Source organism: Hippocampus bargibanti, linkage group LG02, assembly GCF_051943395.1.
Source record: "Hippocampus bargibanti isolate YZ-2025 linkage group LG02, ASM5194339v1, whole genome shotgun sequence".
Lineage (NCBI taxonomy): Eukaryota > Metazoa > Chordata > Actinopteri > Syngnathiformes > Syngnathidae > Hippocampus > Hippocampus bargibanti.
This window is the reverse complement of record NC_142735.1, coordinates 14786017-14802759: the sequence shown is the minus strand read 5'-3', so window position 1 is coordinate 14802759 and position 16743 is coordinate 14786017. Positions and strand designations below refer to the sequence as shown.

The 16743-nt window shown below is 41.8% G+C and overlaps 1 protein-coding gene across 4 annotated transcripts in view; it reads left to right on the top strand.

The window, feature by feature from the left end:
- Positions 1-3087: 3087 nt before the first annotated feature.
- LOC148901656 (spermatogenesis-associated protein 13-like) overlaps positions 3088-16743 on the top strand; it is a 45763-nt gene continuing 32107 nt past the window's right edge. For 2 of the 4 annotated variants that reach the window (XM_088989563.1, XM_088989565.1), the window contains exons 1-5: positions 3088-3290; positions 3961-5629; positions 8731-9069; positions 9780-9906; positions 10015-10124. In XM_088989563.1, the coding sequence (XP_088845689.1) occupies positions 4034-5629; positions 8731-9069; positions 9780-9906; positions 10015-10124 (2172 nt within the window). In that variant the 5' untranslated portion in view covers positions 3088-3290; positions 3961-4033. The remainder of the gene's footprint in view (positions 3291-3960; positions 5630-8730; positions 9070-9779; positions 9907-10014; positions 10125-16743) is intronic. The other 2 variants (XM_088989564.1, XM_088989566.1) reach the window with 2 other exon arrangements.

The window sequence follows — 16743 nt, the reverse complement described above, 5'->3', positions numbered from 1 at the left end:
CTCTCTGGTTGCAACATCACACATTGCTGCAACTTCAGCGTGCCAACTTTGTCAGGAATCGTTCCACCCCTCCATTTCTCTGTGTTGGAAAGCAGTGAGAAAAAGTGGTGGGAGTCATCATCAATCGAACTACCGGGCTCTGACATGAGCCGCCAATAGCCTTCAGTCTTCCGCATCAGGTGAAGGATTTTCTTAATGGCATTGCTGCCAAGAATTATGTCGTCGGTTTGTCCAGGCACCACAAACATGGGCACAGCTAGCTTGCAATTGTACACGACTATTTCCAAATCACATATGGCCGAAGGCGTCACCTGATGACCACCACATCCTACAATGACAACGTCATCTGCAGAGTAACGTTTGATGTTAGGGTTGCACACTAACAATCGTGCCATAGCCGACTCACTCAATGTGCAACCAGTCGAGCCGCTGTCAATCATTGCGGTCAGGGAAATGCCTGCGACATTGGCAGTGGTGTAGAACAAGCTATCTGACTTCAGGACCTTGTGTGTGCCTTGGAAGATAACAGTCTTCTCCGTGGGGACACTGGAAGTGAGGGACTCTAATATCGAATCAAGATCATCTGTCGAACTGTTGGGAGGGTCATGAACTTCATCCGCATCATACTCCCTTGGATGCGGAGACATTAGTTTCCCGACAGTAGTGATCTTGTGGGCTGCACTTGTGTGGGGCAGTTGCGTCTGGAGTGATCGGGTGAAAAGCACAGAAAACAAAGTCTCTTTTCGCGGCAGTGAATAAGCGCAGAATGGTCAGCGCTAGCACAGACAGCACATGGTAGCCTTGACTTGACAGCACATGGTAGCCTTGACTTGCGTCTACCAGAGGCAGAGGGATTGTTAGCTCCTTGCAGCAAAACTCTTTCCAGCATGGAAATGACACGCTCAAGATTTGCGGAATCGGGTGGCCTGGCTGAGTGGGATATTTTATCGTTGTCCTGACATGCTGTATTCTGAAGCATTTCACTTTTATTTACATGAATGGGTTGACTGTTCGCCGCAGCTGGAGTGGCAGTCCTGGGACTCATTTCTGTCTGGTACTCATCCAGGATGGCTTGGACCTCAACTGCCGACCATTTATCCACTGTTTTTGACCTAAATGTCATGGAAAGATCTTTGGATGGACAATTTTTAATAAACATCCGTGTTACGTCGAGGGAAGAACAGTCGAAATCTCTGCCCTGTTCTTTGAGACGATTGGTGGCAACTTCAGCTGCGTTGTGAAGCCTCAACCAGTAGTCATATGGGGCCTCCTTATCCCTGGGCAGCGTGGTGTAAAAGTCTGCTAGAGGGAGAGGTGAACAAGGGGCAGTAGAAAAATGCTTGCGAAGAAGGCTATAGATGGCATTTGGGTTCTGGGTTACATCAACTCCACTGTTTCTTGTGCTAACCTTGACAACATCTTTAGCTCTACCGCTGATGTTCATGAGGATTTCCTCTGCCTGATGCTCAGGAGCTACTTTTGCTCTCCTTATGTAGTTCCTCATTAGGTCTTCCCACTCATCTACATTCATTTGATCAGTGTGGTCACCCTTGAAAGTCGGGGGTTCGCGAACTTTCCTGTGCGGTAGTATCAGAACTTGTGATGAGTCAAGACTTTGTGTTGTTGTGTCAATGGGCGTGTCATGTGGGAATGAGGTGTTATGCATGGGGACGTTATGTGTTGGGCTGAGATGTGCAACAATGCTGTCTGCCAGCTGCTGGCCAATGTGTCTAATTATGTCACTCATCTGACCAACTACGTCAGGTGACTGGGGTAAGGGATCTGTCACTGGTGTGTCAGGAGTCTGTGCGCTCGTCTGAGATGTACTACACTGGGTCTGGGAAGGAACTCTGTCCCCACTAACATAAGTGGCCTCAGCTAGAACCTGCCCATTCCCCTCTACTACATCACTCTGGATGGGACTCCACACCTGTAACATGGTCGGGATGCCTCTACCTCTACCAATACACTTATTAAAAGGTGTGCTAAATGTCCCTTGGAAGGAGCTCATTCTCAAACTTCACAAAAAAAACTTACAGGAAAAAAAAAAAGAAGCACAACAATTGCAAAACAGCAGCTCAGACAATCAACACACAATTTAAAGAACGGGGTCGACACACCGTCCACCGAGTGATGGGATGAAGACACTGTGCAGCATCGCGGTCCCGGTCCGAAGTGGAGAGTCACTTGTGATCCGGGTCACGGCACCAATGTGACGGGCGTCACAACAGTGACTGTCTTCATCTCCACGATGCTGCCGTATTAATGAAGACGAGACGCGTGGATGTGTCTTTTTATTTCTTTTATTTCTGCAACACAGTATGGCAGAAGGGATGGGTGAAGTCGCATGGGTTTCGTCTTGTGATTAACCTGAATCTCCTCGAGATTGTTCTGCTAACTATGGGCGGGACATAGTGCCACACTGTGCGCCGTTGCGTCACTTCCTTCATAATTTAATAACCTAAGTGTACAACTCCGTTACATATATATATATATATATATATATATATATATATATATATATATATATATATATATATATATATATATATATATATATATATATATATATATATATATATATCAATTGTCCTTTTCTTGACAGAAAAGAAATGATGCATTTAAATGTTTGAAAATTCTGTTTAATGACTTTATAACTTTTGGTAGAAGCCCATATAATCGTCTTGTGAAACGTTAATTCGAATTTGGGGTTTCTTGTTTCTTTCAAAATGTAGAGGCAAACACAAGCAACACTTGTTTGCTGGTTAGTTTGTCTAATCTGCTTGTTTCGGGTTTATTGGTTTATTATTGGTTTTCTCTACAAGCATGAACTAAAACGACTCGGTTTACATTCACTAATAACTACATCCAATTATATCTGTAGTTTTCTACCGATTTTTATCGACATTTTTGAGACCGTGCAAGCTGTCATGGGGCGGCCGAGTTTATTTACCAGTACGTGTGCGTATGCGCTCTCGTGTGCGCGTACACAACGCCGAAATCACCGTGTGGACTGGTGCGCCTCCTCGCAGGCCAATAGTTCACCAGTGTGTGTCTTAACTCTGTCGCTACGGTCAGACTGATGCGGGCGAGGTTTTGTTGTGTAAACCGAACAGGAAAGGATCTTTGAGGGAGTCGCTGCTGCTGCTACTGAAATGCTTCCTTTGCTCATGGATGTCAGCCAAGACGCTAGTAGATAGCCACATAAAGTTTAGTGTTTGTGTGAAAGTCGGAATTTTTATGGATTTAAGGACTCGAGCGACAATGTCATCTTCGCCAACGACTGGGAAGTAAGCAAACAACTTTTAACTTGTACTTCCTAACTCGATGTAATTCGTTTTATGCTTAAAGTGACCGTGTTGAAGAACCTGCGTTTTTTAAATGGCCATTTTTAAATGGGGAGTGCTGCAAGTGTCCGACGAGTAGCTGGTCTTTGATAAACGGCCTGATATTTTGGACGTTAGACAGTGTACATTCGTTGACTAATAATTGTGTTCAAGAAATGATTCATAATGGCACACTTAAAATTAAAAAAATATATATTTTCAATTACCGAATGCTATTGTTTTGCTTGGGATTCTCATGTACGTTCGTCTAAATTGTTAAATCAAAAACTACGTTCATTCGAGTCATGAAAAACCCTTTCAAAACATTACCCGTCTCGTTTTGGACATGATGGTGCCATGTGTCCAATAGAATACATTATTAGTGGAATTATGATACGGATAGACTAAACTATTGATGTTCATTTTCTCAAGCTTCCATTTTCTGAAGTTCCGTTTTCTTATTTGATGTTACAACCTGTGTAGAATAAGAAATCATAGCTGAAGTGTGGATTTACACGACAACTCTACATCCTGTTTTAAATGGATGAAATAGTCTACGATGAGCGGATGCAAGATGTCGATTATGGTTGTTAACACAAAGTATTTTTCTTTGTTTTTTTGTGAATTCTTCTAGGTGTTGGTGAGAAAGAGAAAAACTTAAGACACGATGGTTAAAGGAGTTAAAAGGTGATATTGTGGAAGGAGATATGATGGAGCAACTAGACAATCCTACCCCTGAGAAAAAACAAAATGGGTTTGTGAATCGAATATTTAATGTTTCTTTGGATGTGGAGAATGAGACCGGCAGTGTTTATATTAAAGAGACTGGGTCAGGGCCTGAAGAGATCCAGGGTGATGTCCAGACCCTGTCTTTTCAGGCCCCTGTCAAGGACAGGCAGGAGGTCCACAGGCGACCCCGTGTCACTGGGGGCATTTGGAAGATCCTGAATCGGAAGAGAGGTGTCTCAGAGCTGGAGCGAAGACCTCACTCCATGATCCTCCTGGGAGAAGCATCTGTCCCTAAACTCTCATTCGCTGATAAAGTTCGTTCCTTCAAGAAACTAAAATCGCCTTCTGTTTTCAGAGGGAAGTCTGGGAAATTGTCTAGTGTCAAGCTTAGCAGCTCATTAGTGGATGAGGACTCTTTCTGCAAAGACATTGGCACTCCACAGCAATCCAGCCGGGACACCCTTAGGCACCGTGGAAAGAGGCATTCGTACGCTGGCTACACAGTAGACTTTGACTGTTCTTTTGAAGACATTGACCTCCCAGCTCCGATGGATGACCAACAGCCGACTGTGGTGCCAGAGCCAACAGTTCAGAACGGGTGTATAGCATCAGAACGAGTTTCCTACACAAAGAGAACTCACACCAATTCAACAAACTGTAACAAAGCTGCATGCTGTGAGGAAGATATCTGTGTTAAAGCGAGAAAAAGTACTACGCAAGGTGCAGGGAGGCGACACAAAGATGTGTGGAGTTACCTCAGAAGGATCTCTCTTTTGGGAAAGACAAATCCAGTCTATTCAGAGAGGAGCTTTGATTCTGAGCTTCACTCTCTGGACAAGACTATTGACTCTGACTATGGTTCTGTTGACCTTGAGAATGCCAGAGACTTCCAAGCATTACCTCCAAAAAATCCAGACATGAAGGGACACTTTGGTGGACTGTTTAAATTTTTCAATAATGTAGCAGAAACAGCCAGAAAATGGCGGGCAACATCTCACTCTTTCTCTCCTCCTGAAGAAGAGAAGACCCCAATCCGCTTGCCTCAGGTTCCTCGGTGCACAAAAGACAAAGTTAAGGGGGTCCCTCTAAAACTCCATGGTGAAGGACTTCTGCAGCGCCAGAATTCTCATTCCTCACCATTGACCACTAAATCCTCAAAATCCAGTAACTTTAACTGCAAGGTCCCAGCACCTGTGACAGGTGGGGGATCTCCTAATGTTGACTTCAAAGCTTTTCGGCCATCAGTGTTTGGAAATGTGAATGGCCTTCAAAGCTCGCAGAGGACTGTCAATAATGCAGATATGGCAAGAAACCACAGGTCCACCATTATACAGAATCATATTCCTCACTCAGTTACAAACACGGAGACTCTTGCTAAGCATGAAATAAATCCATTCAACAGTCTGCACCTAGGAGAAACGGTAAAGGAAGACACAGGAAATGATGAAGATTCCAACGATGCTCCACCTGACTCACAACAGATACAGGAAGTAAATGTTCAATTACGGATAAATTGTAAAGAAAACACGACCAATAGTATACCTTCATCTGATTCCACAGAAGAGATATTTAAGGTAATGTACGTCATTCATTTAAATGCAGCTGTTGTAAAATTAATAGTATAGCATTTTAGTAGACTATGATTTCACTAAATTCATTATTATTGTGTTTAACAGTGATGCCATAACCACATTCCAACGCAGATCTTTCCTCATAATTAACACTGCCAGAGGCATGCAATTTCTGTCCATGCTCAAAATGTGGTTCATGTAACACTTTTAACCAGATACATTTTTTCCTGTGACAGCAAGAGAGTAGAGAAAAAAACTGTGATAGCTGTCGGTGCCCCATGATGTCAGACATGGTACAAGTATCGGGAAGAATCAAAGCTTTCAAGTCCAACAACATGGAGGTGACATGAATATGGCTGCTATTGTCATCTTATTATGTAGCACCATCTGTTGGCAAAAGGCGGTAGTAATTGTGATGGCTTTTACATTGTAACCAGAGGCGTTGACTCTGACTTGCGCTGTCAGCCTCATGGGGCATTTTGCCCCAAGTCACTTGTAGTGGAAGTCCCCGCGAGCGGGGTGATGTCAATGCTTTATGGTGGCATCCCTTCATTTTAATATCATCTCGTGAAGGTATTTGTCATGTCTCTGCCAGTCACGCTGAGTGAGTCAGGACACGCTAGCCTGAATCCAATGAGAATTGTCATCACAATAATCAGCACAAAATCATAACGATTTGTTTTTCAACAGCATGTGTGGAGAATTTTATTCTTGTACCGGCAAAATTGCCATGTTGGTTCCTTGTCAAATCTGCCCATGTATTTTCACTTGTATCATGTTTTAAAGGACAACCGACGTCCCCGGACAATTTGTGTCCACAATTTGTAAAATGGCTTCAAATGACTTCTGAGTGTATTTTACAAAGATTCCACCGCATATAGCTATATTTTACGTTTTAAGACTTGCACTGAATATTCCGGAAGTCTTGTTTTTGAGTCGGTGACGAGTCCTCACGCTACGTCACTGAAGTAACGCCCCTGACAGAAAAAAGGACACATTGTAGCAGTCCTTCCATCACGTCAATGCATTTTGCTGTACTTTGGTCTGAAAACTTCGTGTAGGACCAAAAAGAGGCAGAAGAGGGCGACAAAGCTCCTTGTAAGGAATTAATCAGCCTGTGGAAACAGGCTGATTAATTCCTTAGACGACTTTGTCGCCATTTTCTGCCTTTTTTGGGTGCGACATTTTCCCACCCCTGATGCCTCAAAATGACACAGAATAAATTCTTACATTCTTACACATAATGCATTTTGCAGTACTTTGTTTGGTCTGAAAACTTCGTGTTGATCCATGTTGATGGCGAAATTTGAAGGAAAACACATAAATAACGTGATGGTGAATCGTTGTGTTTTGCACCCAGACAACTACTGTATTTGATATTCGCTGACACAAATTTCCAGCAGACAAATCAGCCCATTTCCAACAGAGCTTGGACGCCATCTTCTGCATGTTCTGGGTGCTACACATCAGTCCTGAATCCTCAAAATGACCCGGAAAGACTTCTTTAATCGATTGCAAACATGTATGCTTTCTTCTTCAGAACTATTTCAATCATATTCATAACTGGATGAGTAACAAGAAAGCATATTCTCCGAATCTGAAGCCATTGTTTTGATTCTCGAGCAAGGCAAGACGTCTTGCCGTGACACCACGAACATGGGGGCGGGACCTTCTGAAACTGGCCACTTCCGGTTTCAAATTTAACTACTTTTTAGACACTTTAAGTCATTTTTATTGGTGTTTTGCATCTGACTAAAAATATCATACTGCGTGTTTTGGGTATTTTAGATGCTATAAAACGTTTTTCTGATGTCAGTTAGGAAACAAAAAAGTGACGTCGGTTGTCCTTTAAGGGCCATTCCAAACAATGTGTTTGTACAAAATGTAAACATTTTAATTTACAGTATAGGGAATTTCCCCACATCCTCAAAAGGGATCAGAAAAAATGTTCATCAGTCACAACATGAGGAACACCTGCAATTGTTTGGGGGAAAAATCTCTCAGATTTATCAAGATCAGTGTTTTCAAACATCTTACATCAAATAGCACTGAAAAATCTTATAGCTCTTCAATTACCACCATCAAAACCAATGTTGTCTAAAATACAGTATATTTAGTATTATAAGCCACACCATTAGGCCCAGTTCGACATTGCTTTCACACGAAAAGAAAAAAAAAGACTAGACTTAAATAACAGTTACATGAAAACGTATTGCACATTATCATATAAAAAATACAGAAAACTAAACACCAAACTTCTATTAAAGGTTAAATACAAACATGTTGTGCTAAAAAAATAAATGTAACTGAACTATAACAGTGAGTTCTTTGGAATGTCACTGACAGGTGCACTCGTGGTACTATTTGCACCACCCTTTGGTAATCACAGATCAAGATCAGCACCAGAATTTAATTGGTTCTTTCTTGGCCCAATCACCGACCATGCTCTGAGTGTCATTGAATACTTTTTGCATAACCCTGATAATTGATTCAGTGCTATTTACTCTTAGTGTTGCACTGTATTCAATTAGTTGTGGTGTGGATGAATAATGAGGCTGTTTATCATAGCACAGTTTGGATTGCCGTGCGTTAAAAGACCATTCATTTTCTAGCGCCTCGCTGGTTTAATGTTGCAGATGAGCTCGAGTCTATCCCAGCTGCCTGTGAGCATTCGACAGACTACCCCCTAAATCATTGCCCATTGAAGGCACATGGGAAAAGCGAACAAGTTGCACTCAAATTTACACCCACAGTCACCGAGTGGGAATCAATCCCACGCTGACTGCACAAAAGTCAGTCGTGTGTGCCTCTACACTGCCAGTGCATTCACCTGAAATAAATAGATCTATATTTGGTAAAACACTTTTTCCGGAATTTTTTCTGGCATTAATATACATATGAGAGCATATATGGTGCAGACCCCCAAACCATGGCTAAAATAAAATGTTTCTAACTTTCAATCCAAGCAAACATTGTATTTTAAAGGCACGTGTTGCAAAGTGCCTCATTTGATTTCAGCGGTATACCCACTGTCGTGTCCTGTAAGCATTTATTGTTGCACCTTGTGTCTGGGCCAATCCTCTGAGAATGTTTGCCAATCCCAGCTGTGTGAGCAGATTACAAGCCAGACAGGCGGCAGCGTAAAACTGCCAGGCCCAGCCTTGCACCACTCTAACACAGAGAAGACCTCTGTACCTCAGAAGCCTCTGCGCCTTCGTCGTCGCCCGGCATCAGCTGTATTGGATCTGTGGAGGCCTAACCCAGACCGAGATCTCAACAACGATTATAGTGAGTTTGGCTCACTATGCCGACGGAGGCACAGATCTAATCCCACCACGCAACACTCACTGAGTTTTAGATGGATGGCTGCTCGTCCCAGGCCCTGCTCTGTCATTGACGTCAGTGTTACTAGCACGAAGCAGTCCATGGAGTTGCACGACAGAGTAAGATATTAAATTACCACACAGGCATTTGAGCACCTTTTAACCAAATCTGGCAACAACATGCAAAAGTGCAATGGGTATTTATCTCCTCAGCACTGCACAAATGAAATGCATCCCCCTTCCTTTAGTTTGAAAAGATGCAAAAAGAGGTCTGAGTCCCACTTATTGTCTCGCCCACCTCCCTGATAAATACAGCACAGGGCCGTAATGAATGAACACACAACAGATGCTGAAGGTCAGCCTGTTCTTAACCCAGTAGTTATACACTTGTCACTTTCAGCTCCAACAATGCAAGAACGCTGCATCCCATTTATAAAGGGAGGCCTTTATTTCTGGACGCTGCTTTTCCACTGGCTCAAATGCCCCTCTCACTCTTCTGTCTCCCCTTGGTTGCCTTTCGCATTTTATCTCTATGTCCAATTTTCCACCTCATAGCTCCCATAAGTTCTCCTTCTCGTTAACCTAACTCAAAGTCAGTTCGTTTGAACCTTCGAGGCTCCCTGGCTTTATGTACTGTGTCGTCTGACAGTTTGCAGACAGGCATGCACCACTAACACACATGGCATGATAGAAATATTTTGAATTTACTGAGCATAAACAGAGAGACAGAATTTTTGGTAGTGATTTTGAGTATATTAAGCTTGAGTATATATATCAAAGCACACTTGTGGGAAATATAGGAATCGTTCTAACTCCTGAGTGCCCTCTAGGCCTTGTCTCGCCCTCCTGGGGTGTCTCCGTTAGAACCGCCCCCGAAGGCTTCTCTGCAGCGCTGCCGCTCCCTACCTCTGTCCTGCAGTACTCTAACTACCTTGGCTCTTCTCCTGCCTCGTTCAGGTACTACAACACACATTGAATTGTTTTTCCATTTATGCATATCTCAGTTTCATTAGATAGGATCATCTTTTTCTCACATGTCACTTCTCACATATGCCTTTCCAACAGATGTTGGTCAGTCATCAGCATCATCACCAGTACGTCTTCGGTCTGAAGGCAGTAGCTGCGGGCGGAAGAGGCTGCTACGACCTGGATCAGAACCACTGCAAGTCAAAGTTGTAAGTTGAGCACAACCAGAAATAAGTCACACAACTTTGCTGTCTCAGAGGTTTTGAAGCGTTGTCGATAGATGCAACAGTCTTCATTGACACCACAAAAACTGAACATGAGACCTTTCTGTTTGTTTAAAATTTGCACATTTTCCCATACAAGAGTTCAAATTGAAAATCGAGAATCCATTGAAAATGGATAGTTTTGCTTTATTCACCCCTGTAGTTAACTGTGGTTTACTACTGGATCAACAACACATGATCTCAAATTCACACTCCATTAAGACACGCTCCTAATGTTAGTGTGCAGATTGAGTGAGTGTGTAGATTCTGTTGTAAATTATTCTCATCTTCTTGATAGGGTGTGTTGCCCTGTTGATCCTGGTCCATATTTGGATTCAATAGCACACGCACACACACACACACACACACACACACACACACACACACACACACACACACACACACACACACACAATTTTACACACATGATGCTGATTGACCTTTCACGGGTGATACATTCCAACCAGTCCCACCACTCCACGTGCAATAGGGGAATTTCTGCAAAGGAGGGTTTGACCTTTTTTTCGTGGGGTTTGTGCCTCTATTAAGCCATTCCAAAGGCACTCAGGATGAGAGAAATGGAATGTTGGGAATTCGGAAATGCGCTTTTAGCATGTACTGCTTCACTTCAACCGTTCAGAAACTCATGACGTTGTTCAGTTATACAGAGAGCACCAAAAACGGAGTGCCGATTCATGTTCTAGGCACTCCAATGGGAAACATGGTGCGCGAGTGCATCAGGCAGTGCGGATGGAAACAGTTCAAGCGCCAGATGCTGATTGGATTAGAATGTCGACTGCATTCAAAAAAGAATGAGAAAGAAACGCAACCTGCCGTTCCGAGCACACCAAGTCTCAGAGCACCACATAGGCATCAGAGATTTTTCCGAACATGTTTCCGAACCAAAAAAAAAGAATTTCTTGACTGGTCTGACTTAAAACGAAGAAAAACAGAAATCAACCCACAAAAATAGTGAGGTAAAACTACAATAGCTGAAGTCACCATAATAGAGTGAATGCCAAATAATTGAATTGTCAAGTTGCAAGGACAGACTGTACTGCTAGTAGATCTTGTGCAATGTAGTGACATGCCACATGACATCATGCATGATGACTTTGCATGCTTTTAATTGATCTTGTTTTCCCCTTAAAATACCCAAAACACGCAGGATGATATTTTTACTCAAATGCAAAACACCAATAAAAATGACTTAAAATGTCCAAAAACTACTTCAAATTGAACGCGGAAGTGGCCAGTTTCAGAAGGTCCCGCCCCCAGTTCGTGACGTCACGCCAAGACGTCTTGCATTGCTTGTGAATCAAAACAATGGCTTCAGATTCGGAGAAGATGCTTTCTTGTTACTCATCCAGTTATGAATACGATTCAAATAGTTCTGAAGAGGAAAGCATAAATGTTTGCAATCGATTAAAGAAGTCTTTCCGGGTCATTTTGAGGCATCAGGACTGATGTGTAGCACCCAGAACATGCAGAAGATGGCGTCTAAGCGCCCGCGCCCTGACCGAAAAAAGACACATTGTAGCAGTCCTTCCATCACGTCAATGTATTTTGCTGTACATGTTTGGTCTGAGAACCGTGTTGCACCCAAAAGCCGCCAGAAGAGGGCATCCAAGCTCCATATAAGGAATTTATCAGCCTGTGGAAGTGGAGGTGGCCACTGGAGGTCGCCATTTTGTGCCTCTTTTTTTTCGGTGAGAGATTTTCCCCCAATGTTGCCTCAAAATGGCACATATCATTCTTTAATCAATTGCAAACATGTATTATTTCCTCTTTAGAAGTATTTGAATCATATTCATAACTGGATGTGTAACAAAAAGCATATTCTCCCAATCTGAAGCCATTGTTTTGATTCACAAACAATGCAAGACGTCTTGGCGTGATGTCATGAACTGGGGGCGGGACTTTCTGAAAATGCCCAATTCGCAGCTCAATTTTTTTGCAGATTTTGGACACTTTAAGTCATTTTTATTGGTGTTTTGCATTTGACTAAAAATATCATATTGCGTGTTTTGGGTATTTTAGATGCTATAAAACGTTTTTCTGATGTCAGTTAAAAAACAAAAAAGTGACGTCGGTTGTCCTTTAAAACCTAAAATATAGCTATATGCGGTGGAATCTTTGTCAAATACGCTCAGTAGAAGTCATTTGAAGCGATTTTCCAAATTAAAATATTATCATCACTTTTGGAGCATTTTGACTGACCACTGACTGAACTGTACATCTTAAGGAGATGTAGGAACCAACTGTGAGTGTGCATTGCATTCATGTGGAGAAATGATCCCGTCTCTAAATGTTGTTATATGGGCATCACATGAGTCAAGACACTTATTTAATAAACAATGTAGGGAATGATGCATAACTGTGATGAGCATGCAAATTGATTTCATCCAATCTTCTCAAGCAATTACTCATTTTAAACAAGGCAAGTAGGGTGATGTCAAAGCACAGTTTAACACTTCCCTTTTTGATAGAAATGCAGTTTTTTTCTCAGCATAATTTCTTCTTTTTTTGTTTTATTAATCTGCACATTTAATGATTATTTTTTTTCTTACGTTAAAAATTCATGAACACAGTAACTTTGCTTATTACTAATATAAAATGTACAATACTGAATATCAGTTTTATTATTGACTTATCCGACATAAAAGCTTGGCTAAAACAAACATGCGGATCAAACCTCTGAAGATGGAGGACACTGATTCGCTGTGGCGACCCCTTAAAGGGAAAAGCCGAAAGGAAAAGAAGAGTTTCATTATTGACTTAAAATGAATGTCATTGTCATCTTATGTTGAAGATACTTTCCCTCTTTCTGTTACCCTGCTCAAGTCTTTGATATTTCAAATTTAATAATCATCTTCTGAGAAATTAAAAAAAAAGAAAAAAATCAGGCCATAAGAATAGGTGCTCTGGGGGAATTCTTGGTTGTTGGACACAAAGTGAATATACAAGTCTGTGTGTGGCTCTATGGTGTTGGATGAATGGGATAAAAAACATTCTGATTCAAAATTGGAAAAAGTGCAATGTGATCTCAACAACCCCCATCCTAAAAATGGGTTATTAATATTTATTTGTTAATTTCCATTTCATAACGTCAATCTAGAATTGGATTTCTCAAATCTCTAAATTGAATTGGGGATTAGGAGGCCTTAATGTTAAATGGTGTTTGCAAACCTTTGCACAACGTTGTTATGACACTGGCTGTCTCGAGCTCATCAACTTGCTTCTATCTTGAGGGAGCTTTTTTAAGAAAGGTCTAAAAGAGGACCATGTGTGGGTGAGAGGGAGAGAGAGAGAGAGAGAGAGAGAGAGAGAGAGAGAGAGAGAGAGAGAGAGAGAGAGAGAGAGAGAGAGAGAGAGAGAGAGAGAGAGAGAGAGAGAGAGAGAGAGAGAGAGAGAGAGAGAGAGAGAGAGAGAGAGAGAGAGAGAGAGAGAGAAACTGGGGCAAGATAGACAAAAAGGGGGAGAGGGAATGGGTTTATTTATTGTGTGCATGTTTGTGTCGTAGCATGCCCAAGGGTAGGGGCATGCACGACTGGAAAGGTCGTTGAATGGTGAGAGGCATTAATGTGATGCATCCACAGATGTCACACGTTTTCCATGTCTTATTTCAGCATACATGGATTTAGGCTTTAACGGAAATCTTTTAGGTGCACTACGCCGTTTTTTACTTGCACCTCGTGGCCGCAGGCAGAAGGAATGCATTATCACTGCAGTGGATTAACTGCTAATGCTGACGCCTCTTCTTCATTTCATTGAAATGGGTTTCTCCCCACTGCCCCCTGTCCTTCTTATTCCCTCTCGTGTCCTCTTTTCCTCTTCTTCAGATTGAAGGGACAGTTTGTTGTGGTTTGATACTGATGCTGTGATAGCATCTGTCGTGACAACTTGTGAGAAAGGAAAATTTATTAAAGGCTTCATGCTGATTAACATTTAAATCCGAATTTTTACATGATTTAAATATAAGACCAAGTCGGGTATGTTGGGTCATAATCATATTATGCAACGCTGTCTATTAATTATGAACGCATGAGTCAGCAGGCAGTGGTGGGTTGGGCAAAGAGGTGGCCAATGATGGAAAGCGCTACTTGCAGACACTAGGGTAGGCACATGCTGGGGCACCAGTTCTGATATGTTGACTTTGCTCTTTCAGTTTACAATATTTTAATTATTGTGTTTACCAGAAAGCACGAGACATCCTTCGCACTCTGATATAGCATAGTGCAAATGCATTCTTTAAGATGGATGATGCTTTCCACCGCAGATGTTTTATGAATACATACCAACGTGTTCTGATGTCTTTGTCAAATACCATGACAAAGAACGACAGAGAACTGCAAACATCTGCACCCCAAGCCACGTGTGCTCTCAAACCTGCCACAGGTGTTTATTCTGCAACGCTGCTCTACCAAGGTGCAAACCCATATGTGCTGTGACTTCCTGCAGCCACCAGCTGTAACAGTTCTGATAACGTGCTGCTGATAGAATCTAACCACCAGGTAGTTGTGTCACAGCCTCCTGAGGTTGTTTCTCCTTCTGACTGGGTTCATGCCTGTCAGGGGTGTTCGTGTGTATTACAGTTGGTGCATGCACAAAATGTATTTATGTTGTGTACTCATGGCTGCGTGTCTGTGTGCTTGGCAGCCGCAGAGGCTCAGAGCCTTATTCTGATATAATTAAGAAAAGCCATTCCCACATTTATTTAATATGGTTCCATGTTCCCAGAGACTATGTGGTAACACTTTGATATGACTCATTGTAGTAGACTGCTTTTCTGTAACTCTATTATAATAATTCTCAAAATCTTTCAAGATCTTGTACAGCACATATTAGTCTGTGCGTTGCACATTGTATCATATGCTTCCTGTGGGCTATTTGTTCGGTTTTATTCCGCATAATCTGAAGCAATCGTATGTCGATGTCATATTAGCACAGTGAAAATTCGGTTGATGGTGTGACAAATGTCTTACGTAATATTTGTTTTGGGACAGCTTTAGACTATACAGTACTTCTTATCCAACATCAACTGTATATCCGTCCTTATTTTTTAATTTTGATTAGGTAACCTCCATGAAAAAAGACGCTGATAAGCTCCGTCTTAACGGACTTCTTTGCTATTGTGCTCCCTTCGTACCCCTTCATCTGGTTCCAACTGTGTGCAAACAGATTTAAGAGGACCCTTTTCTGTGACAGCATGATTATGCCTCAGAGCACAAGGCAAAGTCCATAAAGCAATGGATGGATGTATTTCATGTGAAATTGTGGGATTAGATGACAGAGCATTGACCTTCACCTCGTCCATCCTTGAGAAGGGAGCGCAAAGAGATTGCGTGAAATAGCGATTCCATTGAAATATGGAATCGCGCAAAATATAATACATAGCAAGCCTTCTATGAAGGCTGAGATAATATTTCCTATTAGCCCGTATGTTTTTTCCCTTGTACACACAGAACATTTCCGGGGGGAACGTATTTTCAGGACTATAAGGCGCACCCCCAATGAATTGTGTATTTTCAGAGTTTTTCCATATATGTATAAGGTGCACCTCATTATAAGGCGCTAAGAGGCTGGGGTTTCGTTATGTATCCATCAAATGCTGCTGCGCTAAAGGGAATGTCAACAAAACAGACAGATGCTGAATAAACACATGTGAAAATGTGCATTCACCCCATCCGGTTCGTTTTCTGAGACATTTATTTTTGTGCATACATTGTTTCTCTTTTCTACACCCCACCTCATTCAGTTTTGCTGCTGGAGATTGCAAATTTCCCCATTATGAGACTAATAAAGGTTTGTTCTTATTTTTCTATGTCAATTAAACTTTATAAAGAGACCACCAATCAGTTTTCTGACAACTTCATTCACTCCCAATATGTTTTTCTTACGACACTAAATGCAAAAAAAGAAAAAAAAAATCCATTTCTAATCATTGTGCCGTAAATGGAAAGTGTTGGCAAAATCGAGAAAAAAAATCCACCTTGCAAAGTAATTTTAAGAGATTATTGAAATGAAACTTTGTTTTTTATATATCCCAGCATGGACCGCGCACTACTTCTTTTACAGAAGGAAATGGAGTCATGCCTGCTGACAGTAGTTGCGAGACCTTTTGTGGCTCACTATTCCTTCACATATAAGGCGCACCTGCGTAATCTGCAGAGTAATCTTTTAAAGAAAATCAAGGTTTTTTGGTGTGCCTTATACATTGGAAAATACAGATATTATAGTCTCATTGTTGAGGGAGTATTGTGGCACAGGAATTGCCAATGATAGATTTGCAAATGACATCAGAAATGTTGTCTTCAGCTGAATACTCATTTTATTGACTGTGCACAAAGTACTTGGCACTTGACATTTAGAATGCTGCCTCAGCTCTCCCTCTGGTCACCCTTAGGCCAAAATCCCAACACTGGAATTTTACCTGATTGGTAGAATGCCATGTGACCTTAAAATGTAAGCAAGCTAATTGCAGGACTTAATTAGCAGATGATAAAATGTACAAATATACAAATGGCATTGCCAGGAGATGCAGCGCACGGTTAAAGTAAAGGTG